This window comes from Accipiter gentilis, chromosome 30 (assembly GCF_929443795.1).
Source record: "Accipiter gentilis chromosome 30, bAccGen1.1, whole genome shotgun sequence".
Taxonomy (NCBI): domain Eukaryota; kingdom Metazoa; phylum Chordata; class Aves; order Accipitriformes; family Accipitridae; genus Astur; species Astur gentilis.
In genome coordinates, this window is record NC_064909.1 from 15,152,965 (window position 1) to 15,170,734 (window position 17,770).

Below are 17,770 nucleotides of genomic sequence, written 5' to 3' on the forward strand. Positions count from 1 at the left end.
GAAATTATATTCAGATACAATCTTAAAGTGAGTGAGTGCTCAGCACTGGTATGCAAGACAAAAAACAAGAGTGGGATTGGGAATTAAATTCCATGAGAGTGAAGTCTCGCAAGCAGTATTTATGTAGTTTACATCAGCTTGGGAAGTATTTAATATACATGCCATCCTGTTTTGAATCCAATAAGCCAAATAAAACCATGGCATTTTACTTCAGATTTTAAAATCTGAATTTCCCCCTTCTCACCATAAAAATCAAAATACAAGTTGGACTTGAAATTCCATTTTTGGCAAAAGTTTTTGATTACAAAATTTAGAATTATGTACATTTGAAATACAAATTTTTACTACAAACAAGACGTTTATAGTAATATAAAGTTTCAGGTGAAATTGCTTCAGCCTACTGTCATGGAACAAAAGAAGACTAAAGACCTGATTCTGGATGTATGCTTTTTAATCAGCAGATACATAAAACAGACCTGAGAATTTCAACTGAATTTAGCTTACAGACATTGATTCATTGTCTTACTATACACCTATCAGTTTATCAACATTTTGGGCTGATACACAGCTATATCCAAACATGTGGTGATACTCACATTAAGGTAGTGAATAGGTTTAGTGACATTGAACTTGTCCATGGTCGAGATGATTATGGAAGGAGTAGTAAGAAAAAACAGTACAATAAAAAGAAGCAAATTAATGCAAGCCCATCTAAACCACCATTTCAGTCCACGCACTGAAAGATTTTTCCTGCAAAAAAAGAAAAAAAAAAAAAGGACATGAAACCAAGCAGTAAGCATTTGCTGATAAAAAAAATATATATACTATCCATCAAGTAACAAGTGACAGCTTTTTCTAAATTGAGCTTTCATAGTCTCAAAGTTGTATAACAAAGCACTACACAAGTTCCAGTTACTACTAGAAATAAAGGAAACTGCAACCTTTCTTGAATGATAACATAAATTGTGTTTGCAGAAGAACATATTTAGTCTTTCATAACACAAACATAATGTCTAATGTAGTCAAGGTTTGGTGAAACACCTCCGCTGTTCAATAATACAGAAGTACTAAAAGTTAGAACAAGAAGAGACAGAGATAGAAGAAGATACAGAGAATTTCTGCAAGGAGAATAGTTATGAGAGGCAGAATCTACCAAGAAACCATGATTTTGGAAAAAAAAAATAAAAATTAAAAATCCCTGCATCCCTTCCTGCTATATTAAAACAGCAACAATAGGCCTTAAACAGGTACATTTCTTGAATGTTATCTGAAATGGTTCTCAAAAGCACTGGAATGATTTGAACCCCAGCCAAAGCCAAGTATTTAGAACAGACAAAACAGGGATACAGATGCTCACTAACATACCCAATTATGACAACTCTTTTTGTGAACCTAGGTAAGTAACTTGGCAAATCCCTGTGCCTCCTCTTCTTCAGGGTGGGGGGAGGAGGGGAAGAACAGATTAAAACAAAAACAAAACCCCCCAAAAACACCACCCCCACCACAAAAAACATGAACAACAAAACCCCACCATCCTCCCCTCTCAGAAATGTTTAGAAAAGCTTTGCAAGTGCTTCAACCCACTGAGTCTCAATGATCATTTCCTGTGTCCGTAAGAGAGTGCTTGAACAAAGGAAGAAGAAATGAAGCACACATACGTGCAAGAACCCTTCCATGAAAAAAGGCAGATTAAACTGACCCTATGTGGAAAGCAGCCTGCAAGAGATTTTTAATTCATGTCTCAAAATAACACATCCTAAAGACACAGCTAAGAATCACAGTTGGTTGTTTGCTTTATGGTTAAAGATTCTGTACTTTATTCCCAACTGCAGAATTGTAGTTCTAGAGAAGATTCAATTATCTCAATTATCAGAAATAGATGGCATAGTCACCTTAAAAGTAATTTTCTGTTAAAATCATTAGGGGGAAGTGTACTTTTTTTAAAAAACAGTTACATACAGGTGAAATGCAGTAACTTGTGCATGTTTGTGTCTTGCAGTTTCAGTTTGGTCAATGGAAATGTCAACAAATCAACTGTTATACGAATAAGGGATTATATTGACCCAACCCTAAGTCAGTTGCAAAGCAACTGGAAAATATTTGGTCATTTTTAGCCTATAAGCATAACAGAAGACAGCACAGGAACCGTTTAACTCAAAAAGTATTTATCTATTTTTCGACACTCTCCTGTAAGCAGTGGGTAAAGTCTGGGAAATTTACTGGGTCAATAAAAAGATGTTAGGAGAACAGACCATAGTTCACAGAGTGGATCAAGTTATACTCATCATGTGGCGACTCAAAAAACATACACATAGTTGGAGAATACTCAGCACTAACACCAAATTGCTTTCCTCAGATCTCAACTGTAGATATGCATTAACCCCATAATATGGAAACACTGAGGCACAGACATTAATTAATAAGCTGAATTTTATTTATTTATTTTAGTTAATAGGAACTGCAGGCACGAGAACTTTGGGGTGGCAAAACCCTAGTCAGCCTCTGAGAGGTCTCCCCAAGGACAAAGAACAGTAGTAATGGAAATAAAGATGCAGATCAGCCAAGTACAAATGCTTCATAGAGTCTTAGTTTAGGGGTAAAGAAAAATGCACTCAACCCCCTCCTCCTGTCCCCATTCTAAAACTACATTACCCTAAATAAATGGATGCAAGACAGGAATCTTACCAACAAATATTCTCAGGATAAGGAGCATATGTAACCTCCCAGTTTGATACACACAGCTCCCTACTGTAGGACGATGGCTGGGGTTCTCCTTTACACTTAATACTCTGACATTTGCAGGCATTGAAGTCCTTAAGGATACTGTAAGGAAGAAAAAGGAGAATTTTTCCAAATTTTTACCTGAAAATGCTGCATACGTAATGAGAAAGACTGGGAATACTGACAAAGGGTTTTTTGCTTTTAATAACCAGAGATCAAGATAGTACTTAGACAACAATGCAGCATTGTATTATGCATGTGATGACCATCATATAAACAGTTACTACCACAGGTCTTTGAGATCTGACAAAGTTGGAAACAAAAAGCAGTCGTGGTTTGAACTGTTTGGTGCTTCTACCAACAGAAACAATAGCAGTGACTCATATTTAAAAAAAAATATATAAAAAAATTAAAAAAAAAAAAATCAAAGCCTGAAAGCACTGGAAAAATTAAAGACTGCCAGTTCTCCAAACACCTCCTTATGTAATTACAGCTGGTTTCAAATCAAAGCAGACTAAAGGATTAGTCTGCACTCTCATTTCATTACACTAGTATCAAAACCAGCCAATTTCGCCTTGAGTACCAATGCTCAGAAATTTTTTTAATGTGCTGGTATTCTCACAATTCAAAATATTACCCTCTTTCACCCACTCCTAAAATAATCACAATACTTAATTTTATCTTCTAATATTATAGGTTGATTGACAATCGATGTATTTAAACAAAATTTAAACATAGCCAGAATAAATGCTTTCAAAGATTTCTCAAAACACAGCAATAGAAGTGCTAGGCATATATTCAGAGACAGTACAACTGCGTATGCATTACTGTGTAAAAGAAGTTCCACTCCAGATAAGCTGTATTACACTCACATGGAAACAGTATATGTTATATTTAAATGGGTAGACTCTAAAATTCCTGAACATGCTTGTTTCTCAGTTGTGCTCTTAACATAAAGAGAGCCACACACACAAACCAAACCAAACAAACAAAAATAACCCCCCAAACCCAGATCTTTACCTTACCAGAATTCAAGTAGTGATGTCAAATTGTCAGCATCTTGTGGCAGCAAGTATTTAAGAAAGTTAATTACACTTTGACAGTTTATTTTTAAAAATACATACAGAGCAAGCTTTAGCACTACCAGCCACACTACTGAGCACCACCATTAACCAAGCTTCTACAACCACCTGGCTCCACAAACCTCAATCCTGGCTTCCTGTTTCTCCCACCCTATTTCAGGGCTCTGTGGAGCAGAGCCTACTAAGGGCACCAAATAACTTTCTAATTTGATGGTAGCCCTAGCTTTGCATGTAATCTCATCTAATTTTCCAGAGAATGGAGTCCACTGCATCAATTCCAAGCGAAACAAACTAAAATCTTTTCAGTTCTTGATAATTCAACTCAGATGCCTGCAGTGCAACTCAGAACACACGCCCAAGGAGAGACTATCCCATCAAAATCGTATACGACAAATCAGCAGCTACAGAAGGAACTTCAATGCTTATTTCTCCTTTCAGTTTCACATCTTAAAATGTTATTTCATGCTCTAGATTCTCTAAATATGGTGTATAACATTACAAAATTAAGAGTGGGGCAGATTGCACCACACAATCGCTACTCAAAGAGCTGCAAGCAAAACTTTCTCCAGCATCTCAAATTCTTGCAAGGAATTCTATACCTTGGACTTCCTCGAAAAAAAAGCCTGAAAGACTGGCTCTTCTAACATGACTTGAAGGTCAAAAGAATGCAGACAATTTAAATCAGAGAGGCTATGAAGAATAAAGAAAAGCATGTGTTATTTTTGCAATACAAACATTATTCTGCTTCCCGTTACCCACTTTCTGTTAGTAAAAGATGCTCACAAAGTGCCAACAGAAAACAAGAGGCTACATGCATTTTCTCTACAAATGACTTAGTAAAAAGCACTGAACAACTTCTGATATTAGGCCTAGGCATGTATCTATATTAACAGGGAAGAGAGATACATAATGTGTATCTATCACCTATGGCCAGGTCAGTCACTGACTCTACTTTGTAGAGATGACTAACTAGCAGTGTAATTTGCACCCACTCTGATAGTTTGGTAATTGGACCATTTGCACAGTAGAAAATGAAGAGATCAGTAACTCATATTAAAGAGCCAGTCAGTCTGGCCTACTATTCACCTACACTGATGGACTGGATCCCATACAGAAGAGAAAGGCTCCTTATCCCCAAAAAATGTCCAGAGCCATTCAGTCCCTTAGATATTTTCTTCACTCAAAGCATAGAGGCTAAATGCACACTTATGGGAAATCTTACTGGAAAGCAAAGCAGACCAAATCCACAGGACAGTGAAGAAGAAGAAAGGAAGAACCACCAACATAAGCAAACAAGCAACACAAACAGCAGATCAGTTGTACTATTATACTTAAAAGAGAACAAACAAGACACCAGACAAAACTTACTAGGTTGCCATGGATTTCTCTTGAAATGTTACAAAAGCCATTCCCAGTGGGTTATTATGAACAGCTTGTTCCTCTTTTGAATATTCTTCCATCAGTTCATTTCTAACTTTGGTATAATAATCTACAGCATCCTCCTGTTGGGAAATTATTGACTGTTACATCCAAGTACCAGATGGCTAATATCTTCATTAAAATAAAGCTTACACAAACCATAGTCTCTCTTCCTCATACTACTTCCACAAATTACAAATCAAGTCACAAGGCGAAGACAAACAAACAGGAAGTTTTCCTTGCACTTCAATTTTTGCACTAAGATTACATTTCAAAAGTTTTGGAGAATTCCTTTTCTGTACAGTGCAAGAACATGAAGTATGAGCTATCTGCAATAAATGAATAAAGAATTTTCCAAAACTCAACAAAATGTCATACAAAAACTATTCTCTACTCTTCTAACAATTTACCTAGCTGTCACTTAAAATGAACACAATCTCTTACCCTTTCACATCCTCTCATTTCACAACAGCAGAATTGACCACATGGCTTAGGGTTGATTTGGACCCGCTTGCCATACTTCTGATGCAGGTGTTCATAGTAAGTCAGGCTTTTTTCTGCCTGTTTTCTGGACAGAAAAATACATCCATAACATTTTGCAAGAAAACAGTATCAACATTAAGATTAAGAAGAATATAATCCCCAAGAGAAAAAGTTATGTCAAGGACTGATAACAAACTAATAGGTCACCAGAGATATTCATATATCTTATTTTGGCTCCTTAGTATAATTTATTTTCAAGCCTGTAATAGCATTATACAGCCTACACTTGTAGTGAGGTTCCAGGAAAAAACCCGATGTATAGCCCAGGAGATAACACTTTTCTCTCCTGTGACCAGCACCTCCAGCCAAAGAAGCAGGGTCCCAGAGTTATTAATTCAATAGTTGAGTTTTCCAATTTGCACTGCCTGACAATAATTAAAAACATACATACATGAATAATCAGCAAGTCAAAGCTTATCTTATGCAACACACAACATATCACACCTACAAGAACCCCACAACTCACCTTAAAACACAACTGAATCTAACTGAAGTCCAAACCAGAACTTTAACAGCAGAATTCACTTCTGGTATGTGCAAGCTTAGTATTACTGGTATATGTTGATTAAGGACTGGCAAAGCATTCAATCATGCTAAACTCAGGTAGATTGCAAAAACAAGTACCTTTTTTTGAAGAGATGAATAAGCTTGGCTACATCATAACACAGCTGGACCTCCAGCACAGTGCAGGTTGGGTAGGCGGTTCTGTAAGAACAGAAAATACAATGAAGAAACTGTTTCAAAGAGCATCACTGATGTCCAACTGACATCTCAATCACTTATTTCATTTCTGAATATCATAAAGTGGAGACTTCCAGAGAGACAGCTGCTGAAAGTTACTTACATATGAGATGTGCAGCATTATTCTCAAGTAAAGGTCATGTGGGAGCATGAATGGAAAGCGTGAAGACACAGCCACTTTCTTAGATTCTAATTCTAAGATTAGCTAACTTTATTGAAATACAGTCTTTTCTCAATTCTGCTTAAGGAATAAGATATGCTTTTAGAAGACAGATACATAATATGAATTTTAAACAGTGCAAAAGTCAAAAAACATTTCTGCTTGGGCAGGTAAAACTACTAGGACAATTTTAAAGTCTCCTGTTTGTTCCTAATGGTACTATTGAAGAATGGAACTTACGTGAAATGGCCTTGTATTGTCTCTTCTTTTGCATTTTTTGGAAGACCAGTTATAAACAACGTGCACTTAACCTGCAAAAGAAAATGCAACTCCAATTTTGAGAAACTATATCATGGAAGAGAAAACAAGAATATGAGGAAGGCATTGACACAGCACAAGTAGCTGTGTTGTAGAGGGGAAAAAAGGTAGGGCATTTTGATTTTGATGGGAGCTGCATCTATTCAAGACAGCACCACATTCACCTTCTACATTGGTAATAGATTACACCAAAATTTCACAGGTCCCTCCCCAACCCCCTTCTCTCCATCCATTTTCACAATTCAGTCAGCAAAGCTTTGCTTTCAGTGAATTCCTTCACACTTATGTCACATTCTAGCAAGCAGGAGGCATCTTAACAATTTGCCTTTTTAGCATTATCCACTTGTAAACATGCTGTAAGTTTTTTTTCACCCCAATACAGAAACTTACTATGTTTTCTTCTTTATATGTGACATACTTCATGTGATGTCTCATGAAGACAACAGTTAGAATCAGGTAAACAACAGCAAAAATGGTGTGCAGCCAAAGAAGATTATTACTGTCAGACAAAATGTTATGAATATGAGAAACAGGAAGAACTAATTGCCTAACTGATACAAGTAGCCATCAAAATGCTAAGCAGATCAGAACCTTTTGTTGAACACAAAACAAGGAAAAAAAGGTAGTTACTGGCAGTCAGTCACGCCTATGCAGTTGCCTTGGATATCCATTAGGGTTACTTGCTTATCATAAAATTCTATGGGTAACAGACCTACAAAGGAAATGGATCTTCTAGGACATGTACATTTTTAGGCAGCGTTTGGCTTGCACCTTCTCACTCAGATGCCCAATAGCACACACCATGCTATTTGCCAAAACATTTTTTATTGGCCTTACTAGTTACTGAGCTGAGTGCATAACTGAAATCTCTTTGACACAATCCTTACTCAAATTGAAAACAGCCTAATACAGGGAGTAAATTCTGCTTCTCTGATAGCTCCTTTCTCAAAGCTTACAGAAGTTCTGTTCTGTGAACAGTTCTTCAGTTTTGCAAAGACCATTAATAATTACAATTAACCTAAAATACAGGAACCTATTTTACAGATTAAAAAAAACAACCAAACAAAAAATCCCCACTAGTTACTAGGATTCATAACATGGTTAAAAAAAACAAAGTACATTGGCAGAAACTCTACTGGACATAGTAGCATAGATAGATGTGGATTGATCAAGTAATAAAACAGAAAAATTTTACAGCCTTGTATCTCAACTATTTTTACAGACTGTTTTTAAAACACATAGAAGGAATTTTAATCATGATCTCAGATGGGAGAGATATGCACACACATAAATCTGATGTAAGAGAATTTAAATCATCCGAGTTACACATTCTAGTAAAGCTGTCAGCTTTATTTTCCTTCTGAAATATGGTTTCTTTTAATGTGGAAATTTCTGAAAATACTATCACTAGATGTGCAGTCATTAGCCAAGAGAAACAAGTTAAGAGCTGACAGAGTAGAAGCCAAGTCTCCAGATTTCTTATCAGCACTGTAACTGCATAGCCTGAAGCAGAACGTATCCCAGTTTCAGTTGATGAAGCTTGAATAAGTAATTCCTACCCCATGAGCCATGCTGCAAGTATCAATTTATGCATTTAGAGACTATGGCAGGAAAAAGACATAAGCATAAAAGTACTCTGCAAGATTTACTTACCCAGTTTGTAAGTTTACTATAGTTGTTCTTCCAAAACTATAAGGATCTTTATCTAAGAGCAAAAACAAGTAGCATAATTAACTGCTGCAACATTCACATGCAAAATATCCAAGAGTCAGGTTTTATTCTATTTTTTTTAAAGTTGATATACTTCTGTTAATGCTGAGCATGTTAATTGTTAAACAGATTTAGAATCATAATCAATGCTGGTTTACACTGTATTGCATTTTAAAGTTGGAAAAAAACCCCCCTCCAGGATTATACCACATTCAACCCATCAAGAGAAATAATAGATTATTTTAAAAATCTAAATACTAGATCCTTGTAGCAGTTCCCTTTCTCCCTCCAATCTCCCTTCCTGTCGATTTTGTTTAGGGATTTGAATGTACTTCCTTCACATTTTTACTCCATCTTCACTGATTTCTTATCTCAGTTTTTTAAACTGCATTAATTCAGCATTGACAACACAGTACCGATAACCTTACTAAGGTCAAAAATGAGAAAGTTTATATGACATTGTTTCTGTAGACTGTCAAGTATTTTAAAAAATGATAATTCAAGTGAGTGAAAATTTGAGTACATGTTCACAAAGGAAAGAGCTAAGTGTACCTGGAAAACTAAACAATCTTCTAGCATAGACTGTTAAATCACATTGCATGTTAAGTCATCACAACAGAAAGAACTGCAAATGCACAAAATCCACATAGAGTGGAAGGTGAGGAAGAAGGGGAGAGACACTAAAACTTCATATTTGTTTATCGCTGTATTTCCTAGCATCACGAAAATTAATGCAGGAAAACAGAAGCTGTAGTCTCCTGCTTTAGAAGGCCAGCCATACTCTGCCATTTGAATTAACAGAGAGCATCTATTGGTATCCAAGCTACTACAACTTTTATCAAATTGTAGTTAGAGGACAGTGCACACAAATTGATGCATATTACATAATCCATTTTGGTATAAATATACAGATAGTAGCTAGACCAGAAGGGGGAATTATGTTCTGTAAGTTCTTTGAAAGCACCGGCATCTCTCTGTCTACTTCACAAAGGAGGTGAAGACAGCAACTAGGGCACCAGTTGTGTTGGATTTGATTCTGTAAAACTATGAATGCTGGTTAAGAACACAGAGATGGAAAGCAAGGAAGGAGAACTGACTGAAGTGATAAAGGGTCCTTTGAAAGGACAAAAAAAGATGTGCAAAGAAGAAAAAGAGAACAGCAATGGTCTTTAAGAAAGCAGGTATTATTATAAACAGAATTGCTAAGAAAGAGCTCATAAAAAGGAAGTCAGAGATGGCGGCTCCACAAAGAAAAAATACTAAAGGCACAAGTATAACATATCCCATTACATACGAGGGCTATGTCACAAGGCTCTTTAAAACACAGGTAGGAGTAAACTGAAAACAAAAACTAGGCTACATTATTAAGGACAATAGAAGAGAATAAATTATAGGGACAAAGATAGCGAGGTCAATACACAAAATAAGATGCAATTGTTGTTGTATAAGAACAAAGAAAACAAAAGGCAAGCAAGTACTCAGGAAAACCAAATGAATTATTGCCTTTTTTTTTTTTTTCCCCGCATCATTGTTCACCAAGATGATCAACTGTGAACCACTGTGTAAACATTATCTTGACAAGACTGATACAAAGCCAGGTATAAAGTGGGTTTATAAGAGCTCATTATCAAAAATGGAAGAAAGTTTAAACAGGGTTTAACAGAATTCTGTCTACCAGTATTCTCATTAGCAACCTGAATGGCTGACTAGAGGACACACACACTGTATTTGTCAAGTGTGAGTTAATAATGGAAAGAGGTAGGTGTCACACTGGCAGACATAATCAGGACTAGACTGCAAGAAACATGAAATAATTCTTTGTTTAGTCAGCACGGACAAATTCTCAGTGAGAAGATTTGTCCAATTTTGAGCCGCAAACCAAAACAGAAGGGAACAACAGGAGACAGTCCAGCTAGATAAAAGAAAAGTTCAGAGGATGGCTGATGATTTTATGATCACCCAAATAGAAAACACTTCTCATTAATGACCAAATTAACTGGTCTGGTTTATCAAAAAGAGGAAAAAGCACAGATGAATTGATAATCCTCAAGCAGCTAAAAGGATATTGCAAAGAGGAAAAAAGAATAATCTATTCTCCCCAGTGACAGGTCAAAAAAAGTAATGATCTTGGATTAAAGCAAAAGGGATTCAGACTGGACACTAGAAAAAGATTTCTGAACTGTGAAGACAGTTTCCATCGGCAATCAACACCAATAAAATCCATAGAGTGCTTAGATAAACACCAGTTAAGAGGGCATAGGTCAAGTTAACCTTGCCTTGAGCCTTCTAGGTCTGGTCATCTATGTCTGCATGTGGTCTGCAATCTTGTTTCTGACAACAGTTTTTGCCAGATGTTTAAAGAACCCTCTACTCTTGTGCAAATTTCACACAAAAATGACACACATATCAGACTGAGGGGGGGAAAACAAACAAACAAAATATTACAAAGTTTACCAAAATAAAAAAATGCAATTATATAAAACACAAAATTCTTCTCAGAATACAAAAAAATTTCTTACCAAGTAGATCACCTGATAGGTTGACAGGCAATATGACACACACAGACAAAATGCTGACAGCAATCAACAAACAGATGATGTGACGCTGGAAGGCAAGGTAATGTATGGCATCTTCACCACATCTCTCATGAATCTCGTCATCACTGCATCATAGACAGAAAAGCACACGGTCAGTCTACTTAATATTCTTGGGGTTTTGGGGGGTGGTTTTTGAACATACACTAATTTCTCAGTCTACCCAGTGATATCTCCATCAATGCTTATTGATTTTCAACATTGTGTGTTCTTTCATGCATAAATTTAGGTTCCAAAAGTGTCTTTTTCTTGGGCAGTATCAAAATACAAAAATTAACATAAGGGAATTTAAGCGGGAAACCAAGTAATCTGAAAAGCAAATATAAATCCAAGTTCTTTTTTATCACCCTAAAAGAGGACAAAGTCATTTGCTGTGACCTGCTTCATGACAGTCACAAGGTGTTAAGTCTAGCTCTCAAACTTTAAGATCACATTGTGACAGTGTTCACTCACCTCCATAAAGGCGCCCCATGAGGAAAATTACAACAGAATCACCTTACTCTTATGACACCCAATTAACAGATGACATTAATAGGCTCTGGAATGAACTCTCATCATCTATCCATTGTCAGCAGGACAGATCATTAAAATAGGAGTTCTTGAAAAAGGAAGGAACTGAACTAGCAAAAACGGAGAAAGACAGGCTCAATCCCTACCCCTTTTTTGTTTCAATGTGCCCAAGCTAGAAATTGATTTTTAAAAATCATGATTTACTAAGTCCCAAGAGATACAAAAAACAAACATCACACATCTAACACCCAGTTTCTGGGAAACAGTGGGATGGGCTTTTCCTAGTTAGTCAATTCCAGCCCCAACTAAACCACCACAGAAATCCTTGCAGGGAAACCCCATTTCCTGCCCAGGGCCCTATTGGCTTCAAACAGGGAAACACCCACACGGTACTCTTTGAAGGGTAAAAGCCTAGAGCCTAGTTATTAGCTCAGAATCTACATGAATGCCATAGATTCACTTAGGGTACACACTGTCCCAAGAGCAGGAAGTCCCTGGGCTGCCAGCAAAAGGATGACTGTATCCTGAAGAAGTATTCCCATAAGCTGATCTTGTTTTCATATTCTTTTTCTACCCCACAAAAGGCACCTGTATTACTGTTTGTATTAAATTCCACCTACTCAAGGAAAAAAAAAAATTTTGAATATAACCACCTTTATTAATTAAAAAACAAAACAAAACAAAAAAGAGCAAAGCAAACCACAGCTCACTATTTCCATTTCATATACTTACTGCATTCGAAAAGCAGCTGTCATCCAAGAACAAAACCCCTATAAATAAAGGAGGAAGTTTTTAGGAGCTAACACACACAAAAATAGTCTCTAATCTGTACAAGTAAGAGAAGTGTTTCTATTAAGCCAATCTCTTAGCTAAAAAGATGGCAGTTTGTTGCTCTGAAATCATCATTTAGAAACACACAGAAAAATACCTAATACTCTACACACTTTTTACAAGGTACTTTATATATCTGTCTGCAGAGAGTATTTAAGTTTGGGGGGTTTTTATTATTACTTGCACATTTATTGTTTGGGCTTCTTGAATTTATACAAGTGTATCCAAATCCCATCTCCAATGAACTGAAGTCAAGACTGAGGCTTCTACGGAATTATTTTTTAATGGGTTGTTTTAGAGCAGAAAAGGTGATTTTTTTTTTTTTCCAAAACTATTTCCAAAGATTCTCCAGTTTCAAGGATAAACTCCATGAGAGTCTAATACAAGCTAATCAGTTAAACGGTAGTTAGAAACAACGCTGTTATTATGTTAACAGAAAGGCTTCTTGTATAGGTTTACAAATCCTCCTATGAAACTGTACAGCAGAGATCACATCTCACTGAATGTTCCAGTATAGGTAAAAAAAAACCTTCTCTCTCATTTCACGTGAATAGTATCCAACTAGAGAGACATGTTTTTATTCAACATTTTCACTGAGAAAGTTACTTTATGGTTTTAAAAAAGATGAAGAAAACTACACAAATACAAGAGCAATCCTGATCAAACACCAGTATGCTTTTAATGCTCACATGATTATTTAGTTGCAAGGCTAGATATTAAGCCAATTGATACATATATAACATGTTAAAGTGTAGGCTGCCACCACTGGACAACTCTCGCATGATTCATTCTGAAACTGCAACACAAAAGATAGAGGTGTGTGAATTCAAAGACTCCACAGAGACCATGGATGGAAACAATTAAAAGTTTGGCCAAAAAATTATCTTCCACTCCAAACCAGTTTTAATATTAAGAGCACATGGCATTATTACTAGCCTCACACTTGCATCCAGTTTTCTCATCTTTGTGAGGAAGACAATGTACTATAAAGACCAACTAGATATTATTTGCAATGTGAACATAATGTAACCTTTTGGACTGTTATTTAAGCACAAATTATTTAGTATTCTTTTTTTCTTCCCCTTTGAAGGTCTAACACATAGACCCCCTCCTAATTTAAAAAAAAAAGTGACTTAAAAACAACAACAAAAGACACTGGTTTGTGATATGGCAATAGTTTGTCAGGAAACAGAGAGAGGTTACATATGGTTCTATAAAAACACAATACACAATGCATTATTAATTTCTGCACATAGATGGTCTTCCAGTTTAATGACTGGTTCATTGGGCTAGGTGGAATGGCAAATTATGATCAATACCATTAAATAATTGACATTTAAAAAAAACTTATCAAAACTCTAGAATACTTACCCTATCATATTCAAGATCTTCAGGTACTGATGAAGATGTTGACAATCGGTTGTATCTTGATTCACTAAAATACATTGAATGATGCTTTTAAGTATCTTTAATAACAGATGATGGAATCCCACAGAATTATTTCAACTTTAACAATTCTGAAATAACTAAGTAGTAAAAAAAAAACCACCACTTTTTCACTTGTGAAAACTGTGATTTTCATCTTGTAGCATATGCTTAATTATAGAAACTTTCGTTGTATCTCATGTTGAAAAGGGAGGACATGAGCTCCCAGTGTGAGAGCATTTAACTGAACTAGAAAGAAAACAATGTTTTATTGGAATATTAAAGCACAGTGACATAAGAAAATGCAACACAGGTTTGGAAGCCTAGCGTAGATCAGATTTGCAAGCTAGCTTCCTGCTCAGATATTCCTTATTACAAGACATCACCTCTTTTCCCTCCACCTCTCTTCCTTCATCTTCCAGCCACTACTCAGAACTTCTCTGCACAATTAAGTCCCTTACCTGCAGGGCCATCACCTCACACAAATTCAGTCCTGTAGCAAGGCTAGAAACATTTAGAGACTCTGTAGCCCTCCAATATAGCAAAATACCTGGTTTTAGTTTGCTGCTAAAAAGAAATGTTGCAATGGTGAGATGCCCATAATTACAGGACAATGAAGGTTAAAATGGAGCGTATTCATAGGTGTATCTATGATAATTTTGACCTAGCTGGCTCAGGTCTCAATCCAGCAGGGACAATAACATAGGCTCCTAGTTGTCTGACTGCTCAAGGACCTGTTTATCCCATGCAGGCCTATACAGCTCACATGGAAGCCTATACTACAGCACCTTCATTCTTGCTGCCTGAGCTAGCTGTCTCGGTTACAGTCCATCTTTTTTTTTTTTCCCCACCATCTACTTTTCACAATTGTACATGGATTACACCTAAAACCACGTTTTGAGTCCTTTCCTGTTGCTTAGTTGTGAATTTACCACAACTTAGTTATACCACTAATACCAGGAAGAGGCTCGCTGATAAAGTTTGCCCACTTCATAAATAAACAGCTAGCTTTTAAACATCCCAAGACATCAACCTGTAGAAATAACACTATTTAAAAAAAAATAAAAATAAAAAAATCAAAGGCTCATTTGCAGTATTACTAAATATCAGTGAAGAATTTCGGAAACCTGCAGTGATACATTTCTTTTTTATTTTTAATCACCTTCAAAAATATTATGGCACAGGCTGTATAGAGAGCTCTGGGAAGATACTGGGCTTGAGCCAAGATAAACAAAAGAGTTAATATCCTTTTATCACAGAAACACACTGTAAACATCAATGCATAGGTATGTGACATGTTAGCAGACAAGTAGCTTATTTTCTTACCTCCACTTCCTTAACCCACAACTGTAGAATGAAATTCATGACAATGGCAAACACACAACTTTATTACTGACACTGCAAAGAGGAACTTTGTGAGTGGGACATATTTCACACAAAGCAGCATGAAGACATTTTTAACAAATACGTGCATGCAATTACAAACACAACTGATACAAATGCACTTAATTTAAGCCCTATTTACTGAACTTACTTCCACATTCCCCAAATGGTTTCAACAAATCAGTCTGCATATCTTTACCTTTCAGCTTCTGACACCAGAGCAACACGACCGTAGTCCCAGAATCTCTTTCTTATAATGGAAAACAGTAATATTAAAATCTAGAAAAATAAAAACAAAGATCTTTGAATATTTATTTTTCCACTTCATAATAATTATTCTTAGGTGTATAGGAACTGTCAAAAAATGCTGTCCTAGTTCCTAAACCAACTCTCATATGTTAACCAACCCAGTGGTGGCCATGCTACAAACCAACCTGTCTGGAACCACAGGACCAGAACACCTGCCTTCCTGCTCTAATTTAAAAAGGAGAACTGCATGCAAAAATACTTATAAACTGCAAGTGCATGAAGGTTTGTGACAGGAAAAGTAGCAAGTAGTACTTGAGAAGAAGTCAAAACTTTCATAAATACACCTTTATTATTATTCATTACTTAATGACCAGAACTATGATGGAAGACTTGACATTTTATTTTGTTTTTAAACAGTCGTGTAAACAGGCTGTAGGGGCTCAACTATTTTCTCAAGTATGAGAATTCTTTTTTATCCTCAGCAAAAGTATGTATTATTATACCTTATAAAGCCCAGAAACTTATATTTGATTTCTGTGTTAAAGGACTTTCAAACATGGGTTTCTCTAGGTTTGCTTTATTAACAACTCAGAGTTAGGCCACCACTGCAGTGAATGGCAAAAGACTACTCAAAAACACCTTCTCTATATATATACGATTTCCAAAACAATATGCAATTGTTAATTTGTCAAAAGAAGTTCTAGGTGTTCTTCCACAAACTCTCAGTTCTCTATTCTCCAGTGGTTTCATAAGTCCAATACATTTTCCTGTCTCAGCTTGTCTTGTCTCAGTTCTTCTGAAGTTAATGGTCATAGGCAGAAGGTCTCCGATCACCACAGTCACTTATCTTCTTACACATCAAAGATCACCTTTCAATTTCTGAAAATAACTCAGGTTATTCTATTAATTCATCTCACTCTACAGTTAATCACTCTTATTCTTATGTCTTAGATCTAAGATGTATGATCCTTCTTCTGTTGATTCAGCTTGACTGGATTTTAAGCCAGCCATGGTGAGGGCTACACATGGGACAAAGAAGCAGCTTATGCATATTGTTTTATAAGCACCTGCATTCTATTAATCACATCTAAAGCAATCTCTATCATTAGTTATATGTCTAACATGAATAGTCTTAGAAACAATGAGGCTTAAGGCCTAGTTCCCTTTACATTCTGCAATGTATTTTTTACTTTTTGTATTTTCACTTTTTGAATGAGGCTAAGAAAACAAAGAAACAAAATCACTATGTATTTCATAGATGCATTTCATTTTCTTTGGGTTTTTTTTAAAGAAACAAGTTGCTCTGTACGAAGCAATGAAGCAGAAGTAACAAGGCCTGTTTTCCATGCATATGTAGCATACACCCTCACCTTCTAGCTCCTCCTACATTCCATACTTGTTTGGCTGGAAAGTGGCGCTAGTGATGTAACTTATTTGGATCCTATGCAAATACCAACTGGCCAGCCAGAATACATGTCAAGATTATCTATGTGTCAAGATTACACAGCTAATTTCTGCATTTCACAATTAATAAAACCTTCGTATAATAGCCTTCCTCGCAACATGGAATATAAATTTAGATCTTTCTCATTCATCTGGCCATTAAACTTCATGCAATCAGGAATTTCAAGATATCAAGTTCCCTAGAGTCTTTAACAACTTTGGCTGAAATTAGCTAATGTATTCTGCGGTTATTAGGAGGAACTGCCAGACAAAAATGGGAAGACAATGCAATATATAAACCTCACTTCCTTAGGAAACCAGCCTAGAAATAATATTTAGAAACCCATCAACTTACAGTTACTAGAGGGATCTGCTGTAAACATGTCATGAATGTAGGAATACAGGAGTTGCTCAATAAATTGCAGTACTTGGAGAGGAGCCTTCTACATCTCTTCTACATCTAACTCTCTACCTAATGATGTTTGAGAGGAGGGTTCAAGACCAAGGAACTCAAAAGCAGAGACTCAGTACCTTAAAATCCAATCACAGCTTTTAAAAAAACAAAAAAAAAAAAGACGACACCCCCAAACACTCCAACTAAATCTTATTAAATGCTGTGCAATCAATAAATAGTGTACACC

At 36.1% G+C, this 17,770-nt stretch overlaps 1 protein-coding gene across 4 annotated transcripts in view; it reads right to left on the reverse strand.

Annotated features, from left to right (window-relative positions):
• TMEM63A (transmembrane protein 63A) overlaps window positions 1-17,770 on the reverse strand; it is a 42,507-nt gene that overhangs the window by 21,490 nt on the left and 3,247 nt on the right. For all 4 annotated transcript variants that reach the window (XM_049833447.1, XM_049833445.1, XM_049833446.1 and 1 more), the window contains 12 exons: window positions 15,637-15,716; window positions 14,001-14,064; window positions 12,531-12,568; window positions 11,214-11,356; window positions 8,638-8,689; window positions 7,375-7,483; window positions 6,907-6,977; window positions 6,390-6,470; window positions 5,667-5,790; window positions 5,172-5,305; window positions 2,686-2,823; window positions 597-750 (listed from right to left, as the gene is read on the reverse strand). In XM_049833447.1, the coding sequence (XP_049689404.1) occupies window positions 597-750; window positions 2,686-2,823; window positions 5,172-5,305; window positions 5,667-5,790; window positions 6,390-6,470; window positions 6,907-6,977; window positions 7,375-7,483; window positions 8,638-8,689; window positions 11,214-11,356; window positions 12,531-12,568; window positions 14,001-14,064; window positions 15,637-15,716 (1,188 nt within the window). The remainder of the gene's footprint in view (window positions 1-596; window positions 751-2,685; window positions 2,824-5,171; window positions 5,306-5,666; window positions 5,791-6,389; window positions 6,471-6,906; window positions 6,978-7,374; window positions 7,484-8,637; window positions 8,690-11,213; window positions 11,357-12,530; window positions 12,569-14,000; window positions 14,065-15,636; window positions 15,717-17,770) is intronic.